The sequence below is a fragment of the Balaenoptera ricei genome, chromosome 10, assembly GCF_028023285.1.
Source record: "Balaenoptera ricei isolate mBalRic1 chromosome 10, mBalRic1.hap2, whole genome shotgun sequence".
Classification (NCBI taxonomy): Eukaryota; Metazoa; Chordata; class Mammalia; order Artiodactyla; family Balaenopteridae; genus Balaenoptera; species Balaenoptera ricei.
This window is the reverse complement of record NC_082648.1, coordinates 99362903-99380696: the sequence shown is the minus strand read 5'-3', so window position 1 is coordinate 99380696 and position 17794 is coordinate 99362903. Positions and strand designations below refer to the sequence as shown.

Genomic DNA, 17794 nt, shown 5'->3' with positions numbered 1-17794 from the left:
CACAGATGTGCGCTCCTGGACCTTGGGCCCCCAGCCTTCTCAACCCTTAGCGCTCACCTCCGCTCTCACCTTCTGAGCCAGGCTGTCCCAGACCGCCTTGGCCAGAGGAGCAGTTCTCGCTCACTTGCTATCACATTATGCATGTGACCTTTCTCAACAGCAGTGCCTGAGGTGATCTGTATCTGTTTCCCCGGTTCCTGTTGGTCCCCCTCGCTGGAGCACAAGCCCCCAGAGCGGAGCCTCATGCACAGCAGCCCTAACAAATATCTATTGACTTTCTATACTTTGCTTCTGGCTCAAACCAGAACAGAGAGCAATGTCCTGGGATGCTTTGTTTAGGTCCCTTCTAGAATCACCGTTCCCGGTGGTCCTTAGCTATGCCTCTGCCTCCATGGAGGGCGTTTTTTTTTAACATATTGATTTATTTATTTTTTAATAAATTTATTTATTTATTGTTGGCCGAGTTGGGTCTTTGTTGCTGCGTGCAGGCTTTCTCTAGTTGCAGAGAGCAGGGGCTACTCTTTGTTGCGGTGTGCAGGCTTCTCATTGCAGTGGCTTCTCTTGTTGCAGAGCATGGGCTCTAGGCGCGCGGGCTTCAGTAGTTGTGGCACGCGGGCTCAGTAGTTGTGGCTCGCGGGCTCTAGAACGCAGGCTCAGTAGTTGTAGTGCACGGGCTTAGTTGCTCCGCGGCATGTGGGATCTTCCTGGACCAGGGCTCGAACCTGTGTCCCCTGCATTGGCAAGCGGATTCTTAACCACTGTGCCACCAGGGAAGCCCAAGAACAAAGTCCTTTTTGAAGATGGGAAGTCGGATAGGAGCAGGTTTGCGGGGGAGAGACGACCAGGAGCGCCATTTTGGCCCAGGTTAAGCTTGAGTTGCCAAATGGGCATGTGAGCAGGTAGGTTTGTAGATTTCGCAGGGGAGCCCACCAGTTTAGAGGTGGGTAGAGGAATCTGGGAGGTGGGAAGAGGATCTGGGTGTGTGAAGGAGGAGGGAGTGATCAGCTGGGATAAACGCTGCCCTTGAGGACTGAGAATTACCACTGGATTTGCCAAAGTGGAGGCCGTTGTTGACCTTGAAAAAGCAGCTTGGGTTGAGAGGTAGGGCCAAAAACCTGACGGGAGCAGGTTGAAGAGAGGACAAGAAGAGAGGATTTGGAAACAGCAAATGCAGATGACTCCTTCAAGGGGTTTTGCTGGTTAAAGGGAGCAGAAAATGGGGCTGTAGCTGGAGGGAAAGGGGGCCGAGAGGGTTTTTTTTTAAGAAGTGAAAAAAATCTTACTTGCTTTTTTAAATTTGAATTTTATTCAGTTTTGAATTTGAATAGGTAATATGTTCCTGTGATCCCAAACATCAAAGATTCTGAAGGGCATTTGAAAAAAAAAATCTCCTTCCTACCCCTGTCACTCTCCCACACCCCTCAGGCATTCAGTTCCTTGCCCTGGAGACAGCCAGCGTAATTAGTCCCAGAGCACACACTCGTGCACGCGTGCACACACACACAGTATTATTTTTCTCCTTTGTATATGAATAGTAACATCCCATATAGACCGCTCTGTGCCTTGCATTTTTTAACAATATATTCTGAATATCATTCTATCTCAAGACAGAGAGCATTCGCATCCTTTCTTATGGCTTTGCATTATTTCCCTCTATGGTACACCGTGTATATTTTTTCATCCAGTCTTCCACTGATGGACAATCATTTGAGATGGGTTCTATCATTATCTCCATTTTACAGAGAGGCAAGGAGGCGCTGAGAGGTTCACCGGCTCCACCACGGTTGCTAGCTAGTGTGCTGCAGCGTGGGAACTCCATGCCCTTAACCACCACTGCTCTCTCCTCCTCCTACTGGATTAGTTTCCAACCCTGTTTCTCCTTCACTCCTACACTCTTAGCAATTATTTTGCTATCGTTTTGTTCATTCAAATAGCACATATTTACAAGCACTGACCTTGTGCCAGGCACAGGGCTAGGCCCTGAGGATGCGGAGGGACAGGACAGAGAGAAGTCCTCTGCTGTCGAGGAGCTTGCAGACTAAGTCTTTGTGTGTTTTTTAAGCTACCTCAAAGCTTCTGTGGAAGGACGCAGAGAATTAATAAGGAAGCCTGGTCCTTGTTTTAACTAATGAGGAAAGCAATCATGCCAACAAATCACTGTTGCAATCCTGAGAGCTGAATACCATAAAAAAAGCCTGGGAACTCTGCAATTCTGGCCTCATCCCCTGAGCTTGGCCCTCCTCCAGTTTCCCATCTCAGTGAAAGGCCTTAGGCATTGGCTCCTCCCACTTCCGTCCACAGGTCCTCCACCCTATCTCTGAGAGCACCCCCTGAAGACCTCTGGACTCGGCCCAACTTTGCTCTCTATGGCTACCAGCTTGCTTGGGCCTTCTCTTTCAGGGGCCACCCAGTAATTTCCTCCCTGGTATTCTTGTCTCCACACCAGCCCCTTCCCATCCACTGTCCCTCCAGCTGATGTGTCACTATGTCATTTCCCCGTTCTGACCTAGAAGGTGCTGCCCTTGGGCTAATGTGGTGGTGGCATAGCCCAGTGGTTAGGATGATCATGGGCTCTGGAGCCTGAATCCCAGCTCCGCTACTTATTAGCTGTGTGACCTTGAACGACCCACTTAACCCCTCTTTGCCTTAGGTGAGGCAAAATGAGATGAGATAAATGATAATGAGATAAATTAGATAACAATGGTAATAGCTCCTACCTTATACAGCTGTCGGTGAGGATTAAAAGTTAATGGATATTATAATAATAAGGCCCTTGTGACCTGGACCCTGTCTAGGTCTCCAGTCTCACCAGTTTTCATCTCCCCTATAAACTTTTGGATCCCTGAGAGAGCATCAAATCCTCCGGCCCCGCCCTCCCTCTCCTCCCTGCAACCCCTCTGAGCTGAAGCTGGGCCTGGGAACCAGTTCTTCTTCCCCACTGGATCTCTAACAGCTGTAACATAGTGTGTTGGATGAATGAATGAGAAAGGTATTGCATTTGGGTTCCAATGGATGAGTAGGAGTTTTTCAGGTAAAGAAGTGTTCAAGGTTGGGCTATATAAAAGGGCTTGCTCCATCCTTCGGGCTGGAAACTCCCGGTGCCAGGAGGACAGAAGGGAGGTGAGGCTGGAGGGGAAGGCTGGGTTTAGTCCAGAATTTATGCGTGGACAAAAGATATTCATGAAGGGAAGGCTTTTGTGACCGTGTGGGGGTCAGTTGCAGGAAGGACTTGAGGGCAGGAGCTGGGATGTGTGGTGGCTAAGCTCCAGAGCAGCAATGAAAAGGCCTTCAGGGCAGTAGCTGTGGGAATGGAACGAAGAAGGAAAATTTGAGAGATATTTGAGAGGAAGAAATAATGATCTCCTAAACACTTTTTAAATATTTATTTATTTATTTATTTATTTATTTTTGGCTGCATTGGGTCTTCGTTGCTGCGTGTGGGCTTTCTCTAGTTGCGGAGAGCGGGGGCTACTCTTCGTTGTGGTGCACGGGCTTCTCATTGCGGTGGCTTCTCTTGTTGCGGAGCACGGGCTCTAGGCGCGCGGGCTTCAGTAGTTGTGGCACGCGGGCTCCAGAGTGCAGGCTCAGTAGTTGTGGCACACGGGCTTAGTTGCTCCGCGGCATGTGGACAAGGGCTCGAATCCGTGTGCCCTGCTTTGGCAGGTGGAGTCTTAACCACTGCGTCACCAGGGAAGTCCCGTCACTGAGGTTTTTGCTTTGTTTTGTTTGTCCCAATATATTATCACTTTTCAGTTGAGATGTAATCTGCCTACAATTAAATGCAAAGATCTTAAGTGTTGAGCTGGATGGGTTTTGACAATTATATACAAACATATACAATTATATACATCTCTGTAACCAGCCACTAAAAGAAGATACAGAACATTTCTATCATCCGAGAAAGGTCCCACCAGTCAATTCTCTCCGTTTCCAGAGTACTGTAGGGTCTAAGCATATTGTGTTTGCGTTTGATCACTCTGGCTGCAGCGCACAGGACGGCCCGAGGCCAGCAAGGAGAGTACTTACTGGTTGGGCGAGAGATGACTGGATTGCACCGAGGTCGCCTAGCAACCTGAGAGCGCTGTCCGAGGGTTGACAGCTGCGCCTGCGGCAGGGAAGGCCCCACCCCACCCCACCTCACCCAGGCCCCGCCTCCGCCCCGCCCCGCGCTTGAGCCGGTAGGCAGCTCCGCCCCGCGTCGGGGGGCGGGCCGAGGATTCTTATTGGTCGGTCCTCCGGAAGCTACCGGATTCGGAACCTCGCCCAAAGTCTTGCCGGCGCCGGCTGCGTGTGGGTTTGCGGTGCGTGGCGCTTGGCGAGGGCTGGCCTCGCACCCCTCCGCGCACCCCTCCCGCTCGACCCCGAGACCCTGCGGCTGAGCCTCATTTTCCTCTCTTTGTAGTAGCGGAGCACGCCCCGCACGGGGCACCCCTATGGTGCAGCCCCATTGCTGGCCTGGGGGCGGGTCGCAGCTATTGGGACGGGACGGAGCGGGCTCGGGGATCCCCACCCCCCCAGGCCCCGGTGCGTGACTGGCCCACCCGTTCCCAGAGCCCCCGTCGCAGGCCGGGATGTTCGTCCTGGTGGAGATGGTAGACACCGTGCGGATCCCCCCATGGCAGTTTGAGAGGAAGCTCAACGACTCCATTGCCGAGGAGTTGAACAAGAAGTTGGCCAACAAGGTACTGGGTCCACGGGGTCGCGGGCAGGCCTTGGCACGGGAGGGCCCAGCACTGCCTACCCGCCCGCTGCCGGCCTGGCCATGCCGAGCCTTGGAGTTGGGCAAATAGCTTAACGTCTCAGAATTCGGTTTCTAAGCCTGTGCATGGGATGGGGGTAATCCTTAACCCACTAGGATGTTGGCAGGAATCAAAAGAAAAACTGGGTTTGAAAAAGGCCTTGTAACTGGGAATTGCTAGCGTCCCCACTTCCAAATTACTTTGCAATCTAGGGCGAGTCCTTTACCCCCTCTGGGCCTCAGTTTCCATTTGTAAAATGGAAATAATAATTGCTGTCCAACCATGCATTGCTTCTGTGAAGATGGATGGTAGTTTAGCTGTAAGGAGGTTTATCCATTCATTCCTGCAAAAAAATGTTTGTGCACCTTTTATGTGCCAGGCTAGCATGCCTTAGTGCTGGGTCCTCAGAGGCCTTCCCATGGCCTTTTCTGAAGCAGCCCTGCCTCTGCAGTTATTCTGTGCCATATCACTCTTTCCTTCTTAGCACTTACCACTCTTTTCTTATTTGTTTACTTGGTTACTGTTTTTCTCTTTCCCTCTCCATGAGGGTAAGTGACTGTTGTCTTCTTCCCCACTGTATCTCCCATATTTATCCGGAGTCTGGCACAGAGTAGATGTTCCATAATTGTTTATTAAATGAATAAAACAGACAAGTTTCTGCTCTGTAGTGTGGTGGGGAAAGCTGATATGGATGAGAGACTCCCACAGTTGAGTGTGTGATGAGAAGTTGAGGTAAATGTTATGAGAACCGGTGTTCACAAGCCGGTGGAATGAAGGAACTTCATCTACAATGAAGGAGACAAGAGGGTTTGCTAGGGAGGTGGTGCTTGAGCTGAGATCTGGTGGTGAGGAAGAACTAACATAGGGGATTTGTTTTTTTTGAGGGGGGAGGTTCTGGGCAGAGAGTAGAGCTGTGCAGGAAGCAGAAACAGCATGTGCAAAGGCCCTGTGGCAGGAGGGAATATTGCACCTATCATGGCATGGAGGGGCTGGTGTGGCCTGGGCAGACGGAGAGAGGAGAGGTCAGGCTGGAAAGTGGTGGGAGCCAGGTCGCACAGGGCCTGCAGGACTTCATCGAATAATGGTCTTCATCTGTAGAACAGCTGGAGGTGGTAGGCTGAGAAGGAGAGAGCCGGAGGAAGATTGGCTGGCTGTAGGCAGGAGGCAGGTCCCTTCCACAGAGGCTGAAATCACAGAAGGTGGAGTGTACAGACCTGGGGAGTTGTTGTTGGTGGAGAGAACTCATGGAGTCCTTAGTGGATGGTGTCTGATTACTTTGTGAGGTAAAGGGAGAAGGGGCCTCTAAAGGACAAAGAGAAAAGGTGTGAAAATTACAAGAAGGGAATGTAGTCCTTTTGTGATGCAGGTCCTTCTCTGACCTGTTCAGACAAGTATTTCTTTTTTTTTTTTGGCCACGCTGCGAGGGTTGCAGGATTTTAGTTCCCTGACCAGGGATCGAACCCGGGCCCTCAGCAGTGAAACAGCTGGACTGCCGGGGAATTCCCAGACAAGTATTTCTGTATTTGAATCATTGAGTCATTTGAGGGGAGGCCACACAGAAGAGGTCCAAGGTCCAGCCAAGGGTACACATCTCCTTGTGCTTCCAAAGCCAGCCGACTCTGCCTCATTGCCCTGAGGTCTGGCCAGGACTCTGAATTCTCTGAGCTTCTTGCTAATCCTTGAACAGTCCTGCAAGGTCTCTAATTGGGAGGTGATGACGCTGGTGTCAGATAAACAGACACCAAGCGGCTAGTCCTTTGCAGCTCATGGGGTGGAGATGGGTCATGGGATGTCCTCTGCCTGTTCTCTGCCCAGTTTCAGGGCCTCCCATGTGTCACTCTACCAGCCTCAGTCCCTGTGGCCACATCTGTGTGTCCGAGACTTTGTGAGCAGAACAGCGATTAGCTGTGGTCTGACACTTTAAACTGTGAGCTCTAGTATGGAACTGGGGCCTTGGAAAGTGTAGGTTTAACCAGGGGTTCCCCACCACTGATGCTTATTAGTAATGATAATGATCCTTGATTGGTGATTGTTATTTCTAGCAGGTGAGCCGGCTCCTGAGCTAGGTGCTTCGCAGCTGTTCTCTTGATTTAACAACCCCACAGCCTGGTATGTCCATTTTTGCAGATGGGGAAACTGAGGCTCAGAGAAGTGACCTTGGAGGTCACACAGGGAGTGGTGGAGCTGGCATTGTAACCTGCATCTGTCATGTCACCAAAGACCTTGTTCTTTCCAGAGCTCAGCATCCTCCCCGAGTTCCTTTCCTCAGGCAGTGCCCCAACGCACTTCCAGCTGTAAAACGGGGATAATCATACCTGCCCGGTGGGGGGGGGCGTGGGGGGGGCGGGGGTTGATCTCAGGAGAGACTGCGCAGGGAGCTGGGCCTCGAGGTCACTGGCTGTGTACACGGATGCCCACAGGTCGTGTACAACGTGGGACTCTGCATCTGTCTGTTTGACATCACCAAGCTGGAGGACGCCTATGTGTTCCCGGGGGACGGTGCATCACACACCAAAGGTGGGTGCCCTCCTTCTGGGCATTGGGTTTCTTGGGGCTCAGTTTTCTGTAGGGGGAGTCCTGGTCAGGGTGTTGGGAGACCTGGGGCCTAGTCCTGACTCTGCCAGGAATTTACTGGGTGATCATGGGCAGAATCTTCCCCTTTCCGGGCCTCGGTTTCCTGTCTATAAGAAGGGGAGGTAGACAAGGTGATTCTCAAGGCTTCTCCAGCTCTGAGATTGTGGCTCTGTGTCTGTGTCCCCTTTGGTCTTGTGTGTTATATGAGCCCTGCTCTGCCTGGCTCTCAGGCTGCTCAGGTAGGGGGGGTGGACAGATAGTGGAAGACAATTGGAGTAGGCATTGCTAGCTTGAAAGTGGGGAGAGCGGAGGGGAGCACAGCTGCCCCTCTTGGGGAGGTGGCTGGTTGGGGGTGGGAGACTTTGAGGGACACCAAGACATAATGGTTAAAAGTGTGGCCTCTAGGTTTAAATCCCAACTCTGCTACTTATTTGCTGTGTGTCCTGAGCGGAACATGTAACTTCTCTGTGCCTCTGTTTCCTCTTCAGTAAAATGCAGTTAACAGACTTTATTTTTTTATTTTTTAACAGTAGACTTTATTGTTGTGAGAATTACTAAGTTAATATGTGCAAAGCTCTCAGGACAGGACCTTGGCACAGAGCGAGTGCTTGACGGCTCATCGATTTGAATTGTTTCTCCGATTCTGTGGATCAGCTCGGTGGTGGTCTTCTGGGCTGGCTTGGCCAGGGCTGGACGGTATAGGGTGGTCTCGTGTGTCTGGTGGTTGGCAGACTGGTTGGATGGGGGGCTTCGGCTGGGTTTCACATCTCTGCTCGGTGTGGTGTCCTCTTTCAGTAGGTAGACTGGGCACCAAAGCACAGGTGCTTTTCAGGCCTCTGCTTATATCCCATTGGCCAGAGCAGGTCACATGGCCGAGGCCAGAGTCAACGGATGGAGAAGGGCTTCCTCTGGATGGGAGGCGCTGCGGTCACATTGGCAAGGGATGTGCACCCTGGATGGGAGGGAGGAGTAGAGGGTGGGTCACCTTGAGGAGAGGGCTCAGGGAGGAAGCGGGGTGTTCTTCTCTCCCCTGCCTGGACAAACCAGATCAGAAGCAGAGGGCAGGGGCGCCACTGAGGTGGTTCGGGGCTAGTCAGGGTGTAGGCATGCCTCTCGCGGTCCGCTGGGCGCTCGCCCGCCTGCCCCAGACCCTCTGAGTCAGAATCTCTGGGGAGGGGCCTGCAGGGATTCTCACATGAGGCCGCGTTTCAGGAGCCCTGCCCCGGCCCGTACTGGGGGGGTCAGCCTCGGCACAGAGATGTCCGAGCGTTCCAGAATGTGCCGTGAGGCTGCCTGGTGTGTATGCCCAGGAATCCAGAGACTTAATTAGTTCTCACGGATGCCGTTGAGCTCTGGAGAGCTGCGTGTGGGGACCAGGACGGTTTCGTTAGCAGGAAGACCAGCGGGTGATGTGGACACAGGGCCACGAGGGCTCTGAGGCCAGTCTCTGTCGTGGGACAGGGGCCTTGCTGTCCAGGAGACAAGCGGTCAGGGGGCCAGAACTTCAAGAAAAACTCAGAGAAAAAAGTTAAATATGAGGAAATTCTGTCCATTCATTTGGTTGTGTCTGCTGCTTGGTGTAGGACTTCACTGCTGGTTTTCTTATCCACCCTGCTTCACCCTGGGTCCCCTGCGTTCTTGGGAACGAGGTACAGGAGTAGAGCCCAGGGTTAGGCCTGTCACACAGACCCGGAGTTGAATCCTGGCTCTGGCCCCCCTGCGTGGGGACCTCAGGCCGGTGACTACCTTCCTCAGCCACACTTTCCTCATCTGTAAAATGGGGTTAACACTCGCCGGCTACAAGGCCCCTCAGGGCCCGTCGAGCATCGCGCAGGGCGAGTCGTTGGTCTGTGGTGGGGATCGGTGGCCAGGCTTTGAGGCTGAGCACGAGCCCAGGCCCCGCCTCCCGCCACTGCCTCGCCAGGGCTGTGGCCAAGGGTGTGCCGAGCGGGGCTCCGCACCGCACCGGGCCTCTGCCTTCGCTTAGAGGATTATCATTTGCCAGTTGCCTTCTACTTCTTTCTATTTCTCCTTCTTCCCAGGCCAGATTACTTTACCTGTCTCTCTGAGACTCACTTCTGGAAAAATGGTGTAATGATAATAGTACCCACCTCACACAGCCCTTGCGAGGAATAAACGAGAAAAACCACGGGAGGCCTTTGGTCCGGTGCCTGGCACATAGCAGGCGCTCACGACATCTTAGCCTTTGTGACTGGTAACACTGGCCCCGACTGGCCAGCCTTATCCCTTGTCACTTAGGGTACCTTTCCTTGGCACCAGCCCTGTGTTCTCCATGCCCGCCAGGCCGGCTGGACCTGCCTCCTGCCCCCGCCTCTGGCTGAACTGGGGTCCCGCTCTGGGCTCTGGAGCAGCCTGTTTTTGTGCCCACCGTTTGCTTTGCTCTTTTCCCTTGTTTTTTAAGTTGTGATAAAACACATATAACATAAAATTTACCATTTTTAGTGTATAGTTCGGTGGCATTCAGTGCATTTACATTGTTGTGTGGCCATCACCACCATCCATCTCCAGAACTTTATTGTCTTCTTTTTTTTTAAACTTATTATTTTTTAAAATTTTATTTTATTTATTTTTTATTTATTTATTTATTTTTTATTTATTTATTTTTGGCTGCGTTGGGTCTTCGTTGTTGCGTGCGGGCTTCCTCTAGTTGCGGTGAGCAGGGGCTACTCTTCGTTGCCGTGTGCGGGCTTTTCATTGCAGTGGCTTCTCTTGTTGTGGATCATGGGCTCTAGGCGCGTGGGCTTCAGTAGTTGTGGCACGTGGGCTCTAAAGCACAGGCTCAGTAGCTGCAGCACACAGGCTCAGTAGTTGTGGCTCGCGGGCTCTAGAGCGCAGGCTCAGTAGCTGTGGTGCACGGGCTTAGTTGCTCCGCAGCATGTGGGATCTTCCCAACCAGGGATGGAACCCGTATGCCCTATATTGGCAGGCAGATTCTTAACCACTGTGCCACCAGGGAAGTCCCTTTGTTGTCTTCTGAAACTGAATCTCTGTCTCCACTAAACAACAGTTCCCCACCCCCCGCCCCCCAGCCCCTGTCCACCACCATTCTACTTTCTGTCTCTATGAATTTGACTACTCCACGTACCTCATGTGAGTGGAATCATGGTATTTGTCCTTTGTTGAAACTCACCATATCCTGAGGCAGCCCTACTTATCCTGGGACAAGGTTTGCTCGAGCCTACAACTAAGAACGGGTCTTCCTCTTCTTACTGGTCCTTCAGACCCATCCTTTTTGACTTTCCAGTCTTCCCACCTGCAGGCTAAACATCCCTAGACCTTCAGATGGGGGTCTTGGGAGGTGGCCCGCAACATAGCACCATCCCAGCTGACCCTCCAGCTGGTCTGTGGCCTCCTATTTTTTTTTTTTATAAATTTTTTTTTAATTTAATTAATTTATTTATTTATATATTTTTATTTTTGGCTATGTTGAGTCTTCGTTTCTGTGCGAGGGCTTTCTCTAGTTGCGGCAAGCGGGGGCCACTCTTCATCGCGGCGCGTGGGCCTCTCACTGTTGCGGCCTCTCTTGTTGCGGAGCACAAGTTCCAGACGCGCAGGCTCAGTAACTGTGGCTCACGGGCTTAGTTGCTCCGCGGCATGTGTAATCTTCCCAGACCAGGGCTCGAACCCGTGTCCCCTGCATTGGCAGGCAGATTCTCAACCGCTGTGCCACCAGGGAAGCCCTATTTTATTTTACTTATTAATTTTTTTGGCCATGTGGCATGTGGGATCTTAGTTCCCCGGCCAGAGATCGAACGTGTGCCCCCTGCAGTGGAAGCACGGAGTCTTAACCACTGGACCGCCAGGGAAGTTCCTTCCTTTTTGTTTTTTAATTGAGATAATAATTCACATACTATGAAATTCACCCTTTTAAAGCATACAGTACAGTGGCTTTTAGTATATTCACCAGGCTGTGTGACTATCACCACTGTCTAATTCCAGAACATTTTCATCACCCCCAGAAGAAACACCATACTCATTAGCAGTTACTCCCCGCTCCACCAGCCCCTGACAACCATTAATCTACTTTCTGTCTCTGGATTTGCCTATTCTGGACATTTCATATGAATAGAATCATAAAATACGTGGCCTTTTGTGATTGGCTTATTTCATGTAGCATAATATCCTCAAGGTTCTTCCATGTTGTTGCATGTGTCAGTACTTTATTCCTTTTTGAGGCTGAATAATCTTCCATTGTATGTATATATCACATTTTATTTATACATTCATCTGTTGTCGGACACCTGGGTGGCTCACCATTTGCTTCTGGATGTAATTGTTCCAGCCTTGAGCTCCCTGGGCACAGGATCATGTGTCGTCCTGCCCCTGCAAGCCCAGTGCCCAAATCGGGCCTGGCACAGACCTGGCAGAGGCTCCATGGGGATTTATTAAAATGAACTGACGTTGGGTCATACAGGGGACAGGATTTTTCCATACTGTGCGTAAGTGACATCTGCCCTCATCTGCTCTCTCCGAGGTCACCATGCGGCTCTCCCATCTTGAGAAGGCTCAGACGGCTTGTGTTTGTCTCCTCCCAGGGAGGGAGGGGGCACCAGCTGCCTCCTCTCCTTTTCCCACGCTTTCCTGCCTGGTGGAGCCATGGGGAAGCAGCCTGGTGGGGAGCTGGGGGCCAGGTGGACCCTGCTGTCCTTGGGGTGAGGCTGCCAGACCAGGCAGCTGAGGGCACTGGTAGCAGAAGCCTGTTTGGGGATTAAACCTTTCTGAGGAAGGCAGATGCAACCCAGTGGTCCTGTCTCATGGTTCAGAAAGACTTGGGGTCTCCCCTTGGCAGAACAGCTGTGTGACTGTGAGCAGGTAACTCAGCCTCTCTGAGCCACTTGCTCATGCTCACACCGGGGAAGCATGACATCTGACACAGGTGGATTGTGATGGGCACTGGGTGACTGCCAGGGGGCAGCCTTATGGTTATTTACTAGCCCTGGCGGAATTCAGGCCCTAGACACCACCTTTGGGGCTCGGTGGACACCCCCTTTGGGGCGCTCAGCAAGGGGCAGCAGTCATGGAGTGACGGCTTCTGCCAGGCTGTGGAGTCAGAGTCTGTGATGTGGGCACAGACCTTACCTGATACTTTTCTTGGGGTCAGGTGAGTAGGGACCACATAGGACAGGACCTGAGAACCCACAGAGGCATTTTTGCTGGTTTATTGGCTCCTCCCCCACCCCAAATTCCAGAGCATTTTTAGCAGCCTGTTCCAGGTCAGAGCTATGCCTGGGGCAAACTTTGCCAATCAGCGAGAGATGGGGGAACTTGTTTTCAAACCTGGTTCTCTGCCAGTTGCTTCTGCCCTTGTTAGAATTTAAAGGAGAGAGCCTGGGCTTCCCTGGTGGCACAGTGGTTATGAATCCGCCTGCCAACGCAGGGGACATGGGTTCGAGCCCTGGTCCGGGAAGATCCCACATGCCACGGAGCAACTAAGCCCATGCGCCACAACTACTGAGCCTGTGCTCTAGAGCCCACAAGCCACAACTACTGAGCCTACGAGCCACAACTGTTGAAGCCCGCACGCCTAGAGCCCGTGCTCCACAACAAGAGAAGCCACCACAATGAGAAGCCTGCACACCGCAATGAAGAGTATAGCCGCCGCTCACCGCAACTGGAGAAAGCCCGCGAGCAGCAACGAGAACCCAACGCAGCCAAAAATAAAAATAAATTTTTTTAAAAAAGAAAAAAAAAACAGCCCGGTAATTGTAAAAATAAATAAATAAGTAAAGGAGAGAGCCTGGAGGAAGGCTGGAATTGAGTTTGGAATCATTGCTGGCCCAGAATCTGAGTTCAGGTGTGACTGATGGATTTGGGAACTGAGCCTCAGTTCCAGGGCCAGTGCTGCCGGCCTCTTACGGGGGCCAAGTTGTGGCCTCGCCGGGGACGGGGTTGAGGGTCCCTCCGGCTTAGCTAACAGGTCTAGGCCCACGGACGCCTGGCGTGGGCTGCTGTGTGGCTTCCTGGTGCCGCCATGGGGTCAGCATGCCAGTGAGTGAGTGCGGACACTGGAAAGCACGGGCCACCCCAGTTGGAGCAGCCCTTCCTCATGACCTGTTCATCACCGACGTGCTTTCTTCATTTCCAGTTCACTTTCGCTATGTGGTGTTCCATCCATTCCTGGACGAGATTCTGATTGGAAAGATCAAAGGCTGCAGCCCGGAGGGAGTGCACGGTAATGTTGGCCCTGAGTCCTCACATGAGACCCGGGAGCACGCTGGGGGCAGATGGCGGGGCTAGCCCTCCTCCCTTTAGCTTCTGTGCTGGGCCGCGTGGTCAGGGGAGGGGTCACATAGGGAAAGAGAACCTTCCTGAGCTGTCCGAGCAGCTTGTGTGCAGGGGGGATGCTCAGCCCCCCATGCTGTAAGTGTGAGGACCTCGGCCAGCTGGGGGCCTTCACTGGGAGGCCGTGAGTCAGGACCTCAGGGCAGGCACTGGAGCTGGCAGAGGTGACTCGGGGCCCTCGGCATCCGCCGGTCCCTGTTGTGCAGTGTCCACCTCGGGTTTGGGTGGCTGCTCAGGCTGTGGCAGAGGCGTGGGGCTCCGAGGTGGGGACGGGGCCCAGGGTTCCATGGGCAGCACAGGGTAAGGGCTTGCTTATCCATTCTGAGCCCCGTCTCATGCTGTCACCTGCGTGTCTTCCAGTCTCTCTAGGGTTCTTTGATGATATTCTCATTCCTCCAGAGTCGCTGCAGCAGCCGGCCAAGTTGTATCCTCCCAAGGTTAGAGTGGGTCATGGAGGAGCTCGGGCCTCTCCAAAGTAATGTCCTCACTCTTCGAGGTGGCCTTGGGTCCTGTGACCTGATGCTGCTGGCCTCTGCCCACCCCTCCAGCTTGCATTTTGCTCTAGAAGCACTGACCTGCCTGTGCTTCTCACACTGACCGTGGCGTCGGCACACCTGCGCCTCCATCTGGACTGTCAGGCCTGGTTCCAGCTGACTTCGCTTAGGTTGTCCCTCCAGGAGTCATCTCAAAGGTCACCTCCCTCTAGAGGCCCGCCTGACTGGCCCACCTCCCCCCCTCAGCTAACATTTGAGGGCTTGGCTCTGTGGGCCCTAGGCTGGTTGAAGATTCCCTTTGGTGGCTCCCCCATTGTCCCTGTCCCGGCCCTTGCCTGCTGCACTGGGGTTGCTGTTTCTGTGGGTGCTCACCGAGACTGCTCACCAGGAGGGACCCCATCTTGTCAGACTGTACCCGCAATGCCCAGCATGGGACCTGGCGCAGAGGGGCAGGACCCATCTGTGGGGCTGCCACTAGAGGGCAGCATATCTCTTCGGTGTGGGCTCTGCTGATTGGAGGGGGGCCATCCAGCAGAGCCGGCAGTAGGGAGCCAGGGTGCGTGTGTGCGCGTGCGCGTGTGCAGGGCAGGGGGCAGGGTCTGTGTGTGGCTCTGGAACTTGTCAGAAAACCTGGCCCAGGCTGGCCTGTCCCTCAGCCTGGTGACCTCCCATCCTGTCGTGTCCTCTTGGAAACTGGGCAAGTCCTTGGGCTGCCTGCTGTCAAGAGTGTCCTGAGGCACGGAGAGGGATGTGGAATTGCACTATGCGGAGAACACTGGCCAGCTTCAGCGAGCACTCGGGCCGACCCAAGGGTCCTGTGGAAAGCACTTTCCACGTGTGCTGTTTTATTGCCTCCCCACCGCAGCCCTGGGGCACAGGCCTTACTGTAATCTGTTTTACAGATGGGGACCCTGAGGCACTGAGAGCTTGGGCCTGGCCCCTGGTGGGTGGTGGAGCTGAGGTTTGCACTTGGCAGTCGGCCTCTGAGAGGACACACGGGCAGAGTCAGACCCCAGGCACCGAGGGGCTGTGGTCATTCCATGTTGAGGCGGAGCTCGTGCTGTGCTTTGGAGCCTCCTTCCTGCTCTGATGTCCCATGGTGCCTGCCCGGGGTCCGTGTTCCCAGCCTGGGTCCTGGTGCCCAGGAGATCCAGCCACTCACTGGGCCGGCCCGACCTTGCCTCTCGCACACGGCGCTGGGCCTGCTTTTCCTGTGACTTCCAAAAGCATCTCAGCCTGGGATTGGATTTTCCTGGGGTGTGCCGTGGGAGGACCCCCCAACACTCGGGACTCCCCTGTGGCCTGGTTTTTGCCTTGACCCTGCGCCCTGCCCAGTGACGAGGCGGAGCAGGTGTGGGTGTGGGAGTACGAGACGGAGGAAGGAGCGCACGACCTGTACATGGACACCGGCGAGGAGATCCGCTTCCGGGTGGTGGATGAGAGCTTTGTGGACACGTCCCCCACCGGGCCCAGCTCGGCCGATGCCGCCTCTTCCAGCGAGGAGCTGCCAAAGAAGGAGGCTCCGTACACGCTTGTGGTGAGCTGTCCTGATGAGACTGCGGGGAACCGCGGGGCGGGAGGACCCAGCAGGTCAGGGTGCAGGTCCCTGTTGTGGGGTCTTGGGCGGTCCCTTCTCCCTGGGGAGCCCCATTTCTGCAGGCCAGGGCAGCGGTAATTCTTTTTTTTTCCTTATAAATTTATTTATTTATTTATTGGCTGCATCGGGTTTTTGTTGCTGTGCGCAGGCTTTCTCTAGTTGCAGCGAGCGGGGGCTACTCTTGGTTGTGGTGTGGTGGCTTCTCGTGTTGCAGAGCATGGGCTCTAGGCACGCGGGCTTCAGTAGTTGTGGTACACAGGCTCAGTAGTTGTGGCTTGTGGGCTCTAGCGCGCAGGCTCAGTAGTTGTGGTGCCCGGGCTTAGTTGCTCCGCGGCATGTGGGCTCTTCCCGGACCAGGGCTCGAACCCGTGTCCCCTGCGTTGGCAGGCGGATTCTCAACCACTGCGCCTCCGGGAAGCCCAGGGCAGCAGTAATTCTTGCAGCGAGGCCGTAAAGCTGCCATGGCTGTTGGGGAGGGCAGGGGAGTCAGACCCCTGCCCACGAGAGGGATGACACCAGCAGGACAACAAGGCTGTGGGTCAAGGGGCTGAGAGAGGAAGAAACCAAGGGAGGGGTGTTGACCCCCAGGGCTGCTCCCACTACAAACCCACACGGCCTGAGGTGACAGGGAAGCTGCAACCTGCCAGATCTGACTTGGGTCCCTTCTGTCTTTTACCCTCATGAAGCCAGACAGTGAGCGACACATGACAAAAGTGGGATTTCAGGGGCCTGCTGGTAGGGTTTTCTGGTATAACGTGGGCCCCAGGTTGTTCACTTTTAGGGCAGCTGTGTCTTTGTCAGGATTGTGGGTGGCCCAAGGCTTCCCCTCTGCGTGTGTTTGGAGGCTGGGGCTCAAGGTTACTAGGCCTTTCTGGCAGAACTAGACCACGAGTGGCTCCGAAGCCAGGCCCAGGACTGGTCTGCTGGTGCCTGTGTGGGCCAGGCCTGGGGGCGAGGGGTGAGGGGCTGTACCCTCGGTAAACCAGCACTTTCCTTACACGCCTCAGGAGAGGCTGGGGCAGGAGAGGGGAGTCTGGACCAGCTGGGAGTACTGGTGCAGCTCCTGGATGTCCCCAGAGCCTCCTGGCTGGGGTGTGCCCCACCCTCCCTTTGGCCTGTGCTGGGCACCTAAAAGGAAGGGCCCCCTTTGCCTCCTGTCCAGGTTGGCTCCAGCTCCAAAGGTAGATGAAACTTGCCTGTTCTCTCTCTACCCCTGGCAGGGCTCCATCAGTGAGCCGGGCCTGGGCCTTCTCTCCTGGTGGACCAGCAGCTAGCACTGGGGCTGGACGCTGGACCCTGCCCAGCCCTCGGGAAGGTGGTTCTGCAGACGCCGAGGAGCAGCCGGTGCCCTGCCAGGTTGTCCCCTCCCCTCCTCCTCCCAGACCTACCCCGCTAAGTCCCACCGTCCACATGGACATCGCCTGTCAGTGACAACAAAGATATTTAATAAATGATGGCCGCATCGGTTGGGAGAGCCACCCTTGTCTCAGTGTTCTAAGGTTACCGAGTTGCCACAGCTGGGACAGTTCCTCACCCCAGATCACTTCTGGAGATGACTCAATGGCAGGACTTGGGGTTTGAGAGATCCAGGCTGCCTCAGGCTATGCTCTGGGCCAGCTGAGCTTGGTGGCTCCATAAAGTAACACAGAGAGCAAGAGGCTGGCCTGGGGCAGCTGCCAGTTGCTGACCAGAGTCTGACCTTTAAGGGAAAAACCATCTTCTTCCCACCAGCATGTGGAAGGTGGGGCGGCCTGGACTCAGCTGACCAGCTCTGTCAGCAAAGTGGATGCTGTGGATCTTGCTGGCCCAAAGGGGTGAGAGCTGGTGACCTGCTGTTGCTATTCCCCCACCAGCAGCACAGCAGGAAGCCTCGGGCCAGCGGTCACTTTCCAACCTTGGCCACGCCAGGAACAAACACCCTGTGGGTCTGTCTGCTTGTGATGCGAGATCCTGGCACCAGGGCAAGCACCCCATCATCATTTACTCAGCAGAATGGCTTTGCCAGAGTCCTTGTGTCCCTTCACTCATTTCTGCCAGGAATTTTTGCCGGGACCAGGACATCGCTTTGTAGCACCCACCCGACGCCA

At 54.2% G+C, this 17794-nt stretch overlaps 1 protein-coding gene across 1 annotated transcript; it reads left to right on the top strand.

Annotated features, from left to right (window-relative positions):
- Nucleotides 1–4241: 4241 nt before the first annotated feature.
- POLR3H (RNA polymerase III subunit H) lies at nucleotides 4242–17185 on the top strand. Its single transcript, XM_059937078.1, has 7 exons — nucleotides 4242–4301; nucleotides 4552–4682; nucleotides 7160–7256; nucleotides 13420–13506; nucleotides 13977–14040; nucleotides 15446–15647; nucleotides 16928–17185. The coding sequence occupies exons 2-7, from the start codon at nucleotides 4572–4574 to the stop codon at nucleotides 16979–16981; spliced, it is 615 nt and encodes a 204-aa protein (XP_059793061.1). The 5' UTR covers nucleotides 4242–4301; nucleotides 4552–4571; the 3' UTR covers nucleotides 16982–17185.
- The last annotated feature ends 609 nt before the right edge of the window (nucleotides 17186–17794 follow it).

Excerpts from the sequence above, each read along its gene's own strand:
- POLR3H (XM_059937078.1), top strand. The coding sequence starts at position 4,572 with ATGTTCGTCCTGGTGGAGATGGTAGACACCGTGCGGATCCCCCCATGG. Across the intron at positions 13,507-13,976 it reads CAGCCCGGAGGGAGTGCACG|TCTCTCTAGGGTTCTTTGAT; the intron begins GTAATGTTGGCC and ends CGTGTCTTCCAG. Across the intron at positions 14,041-15,445 it reads CTGCAGCAGCCGGCCAAGTT|TGACGAGGCGGAGCAGGTGT; the intron begins GTATCCTCCCAA and ends CGCCCTGCCCAG.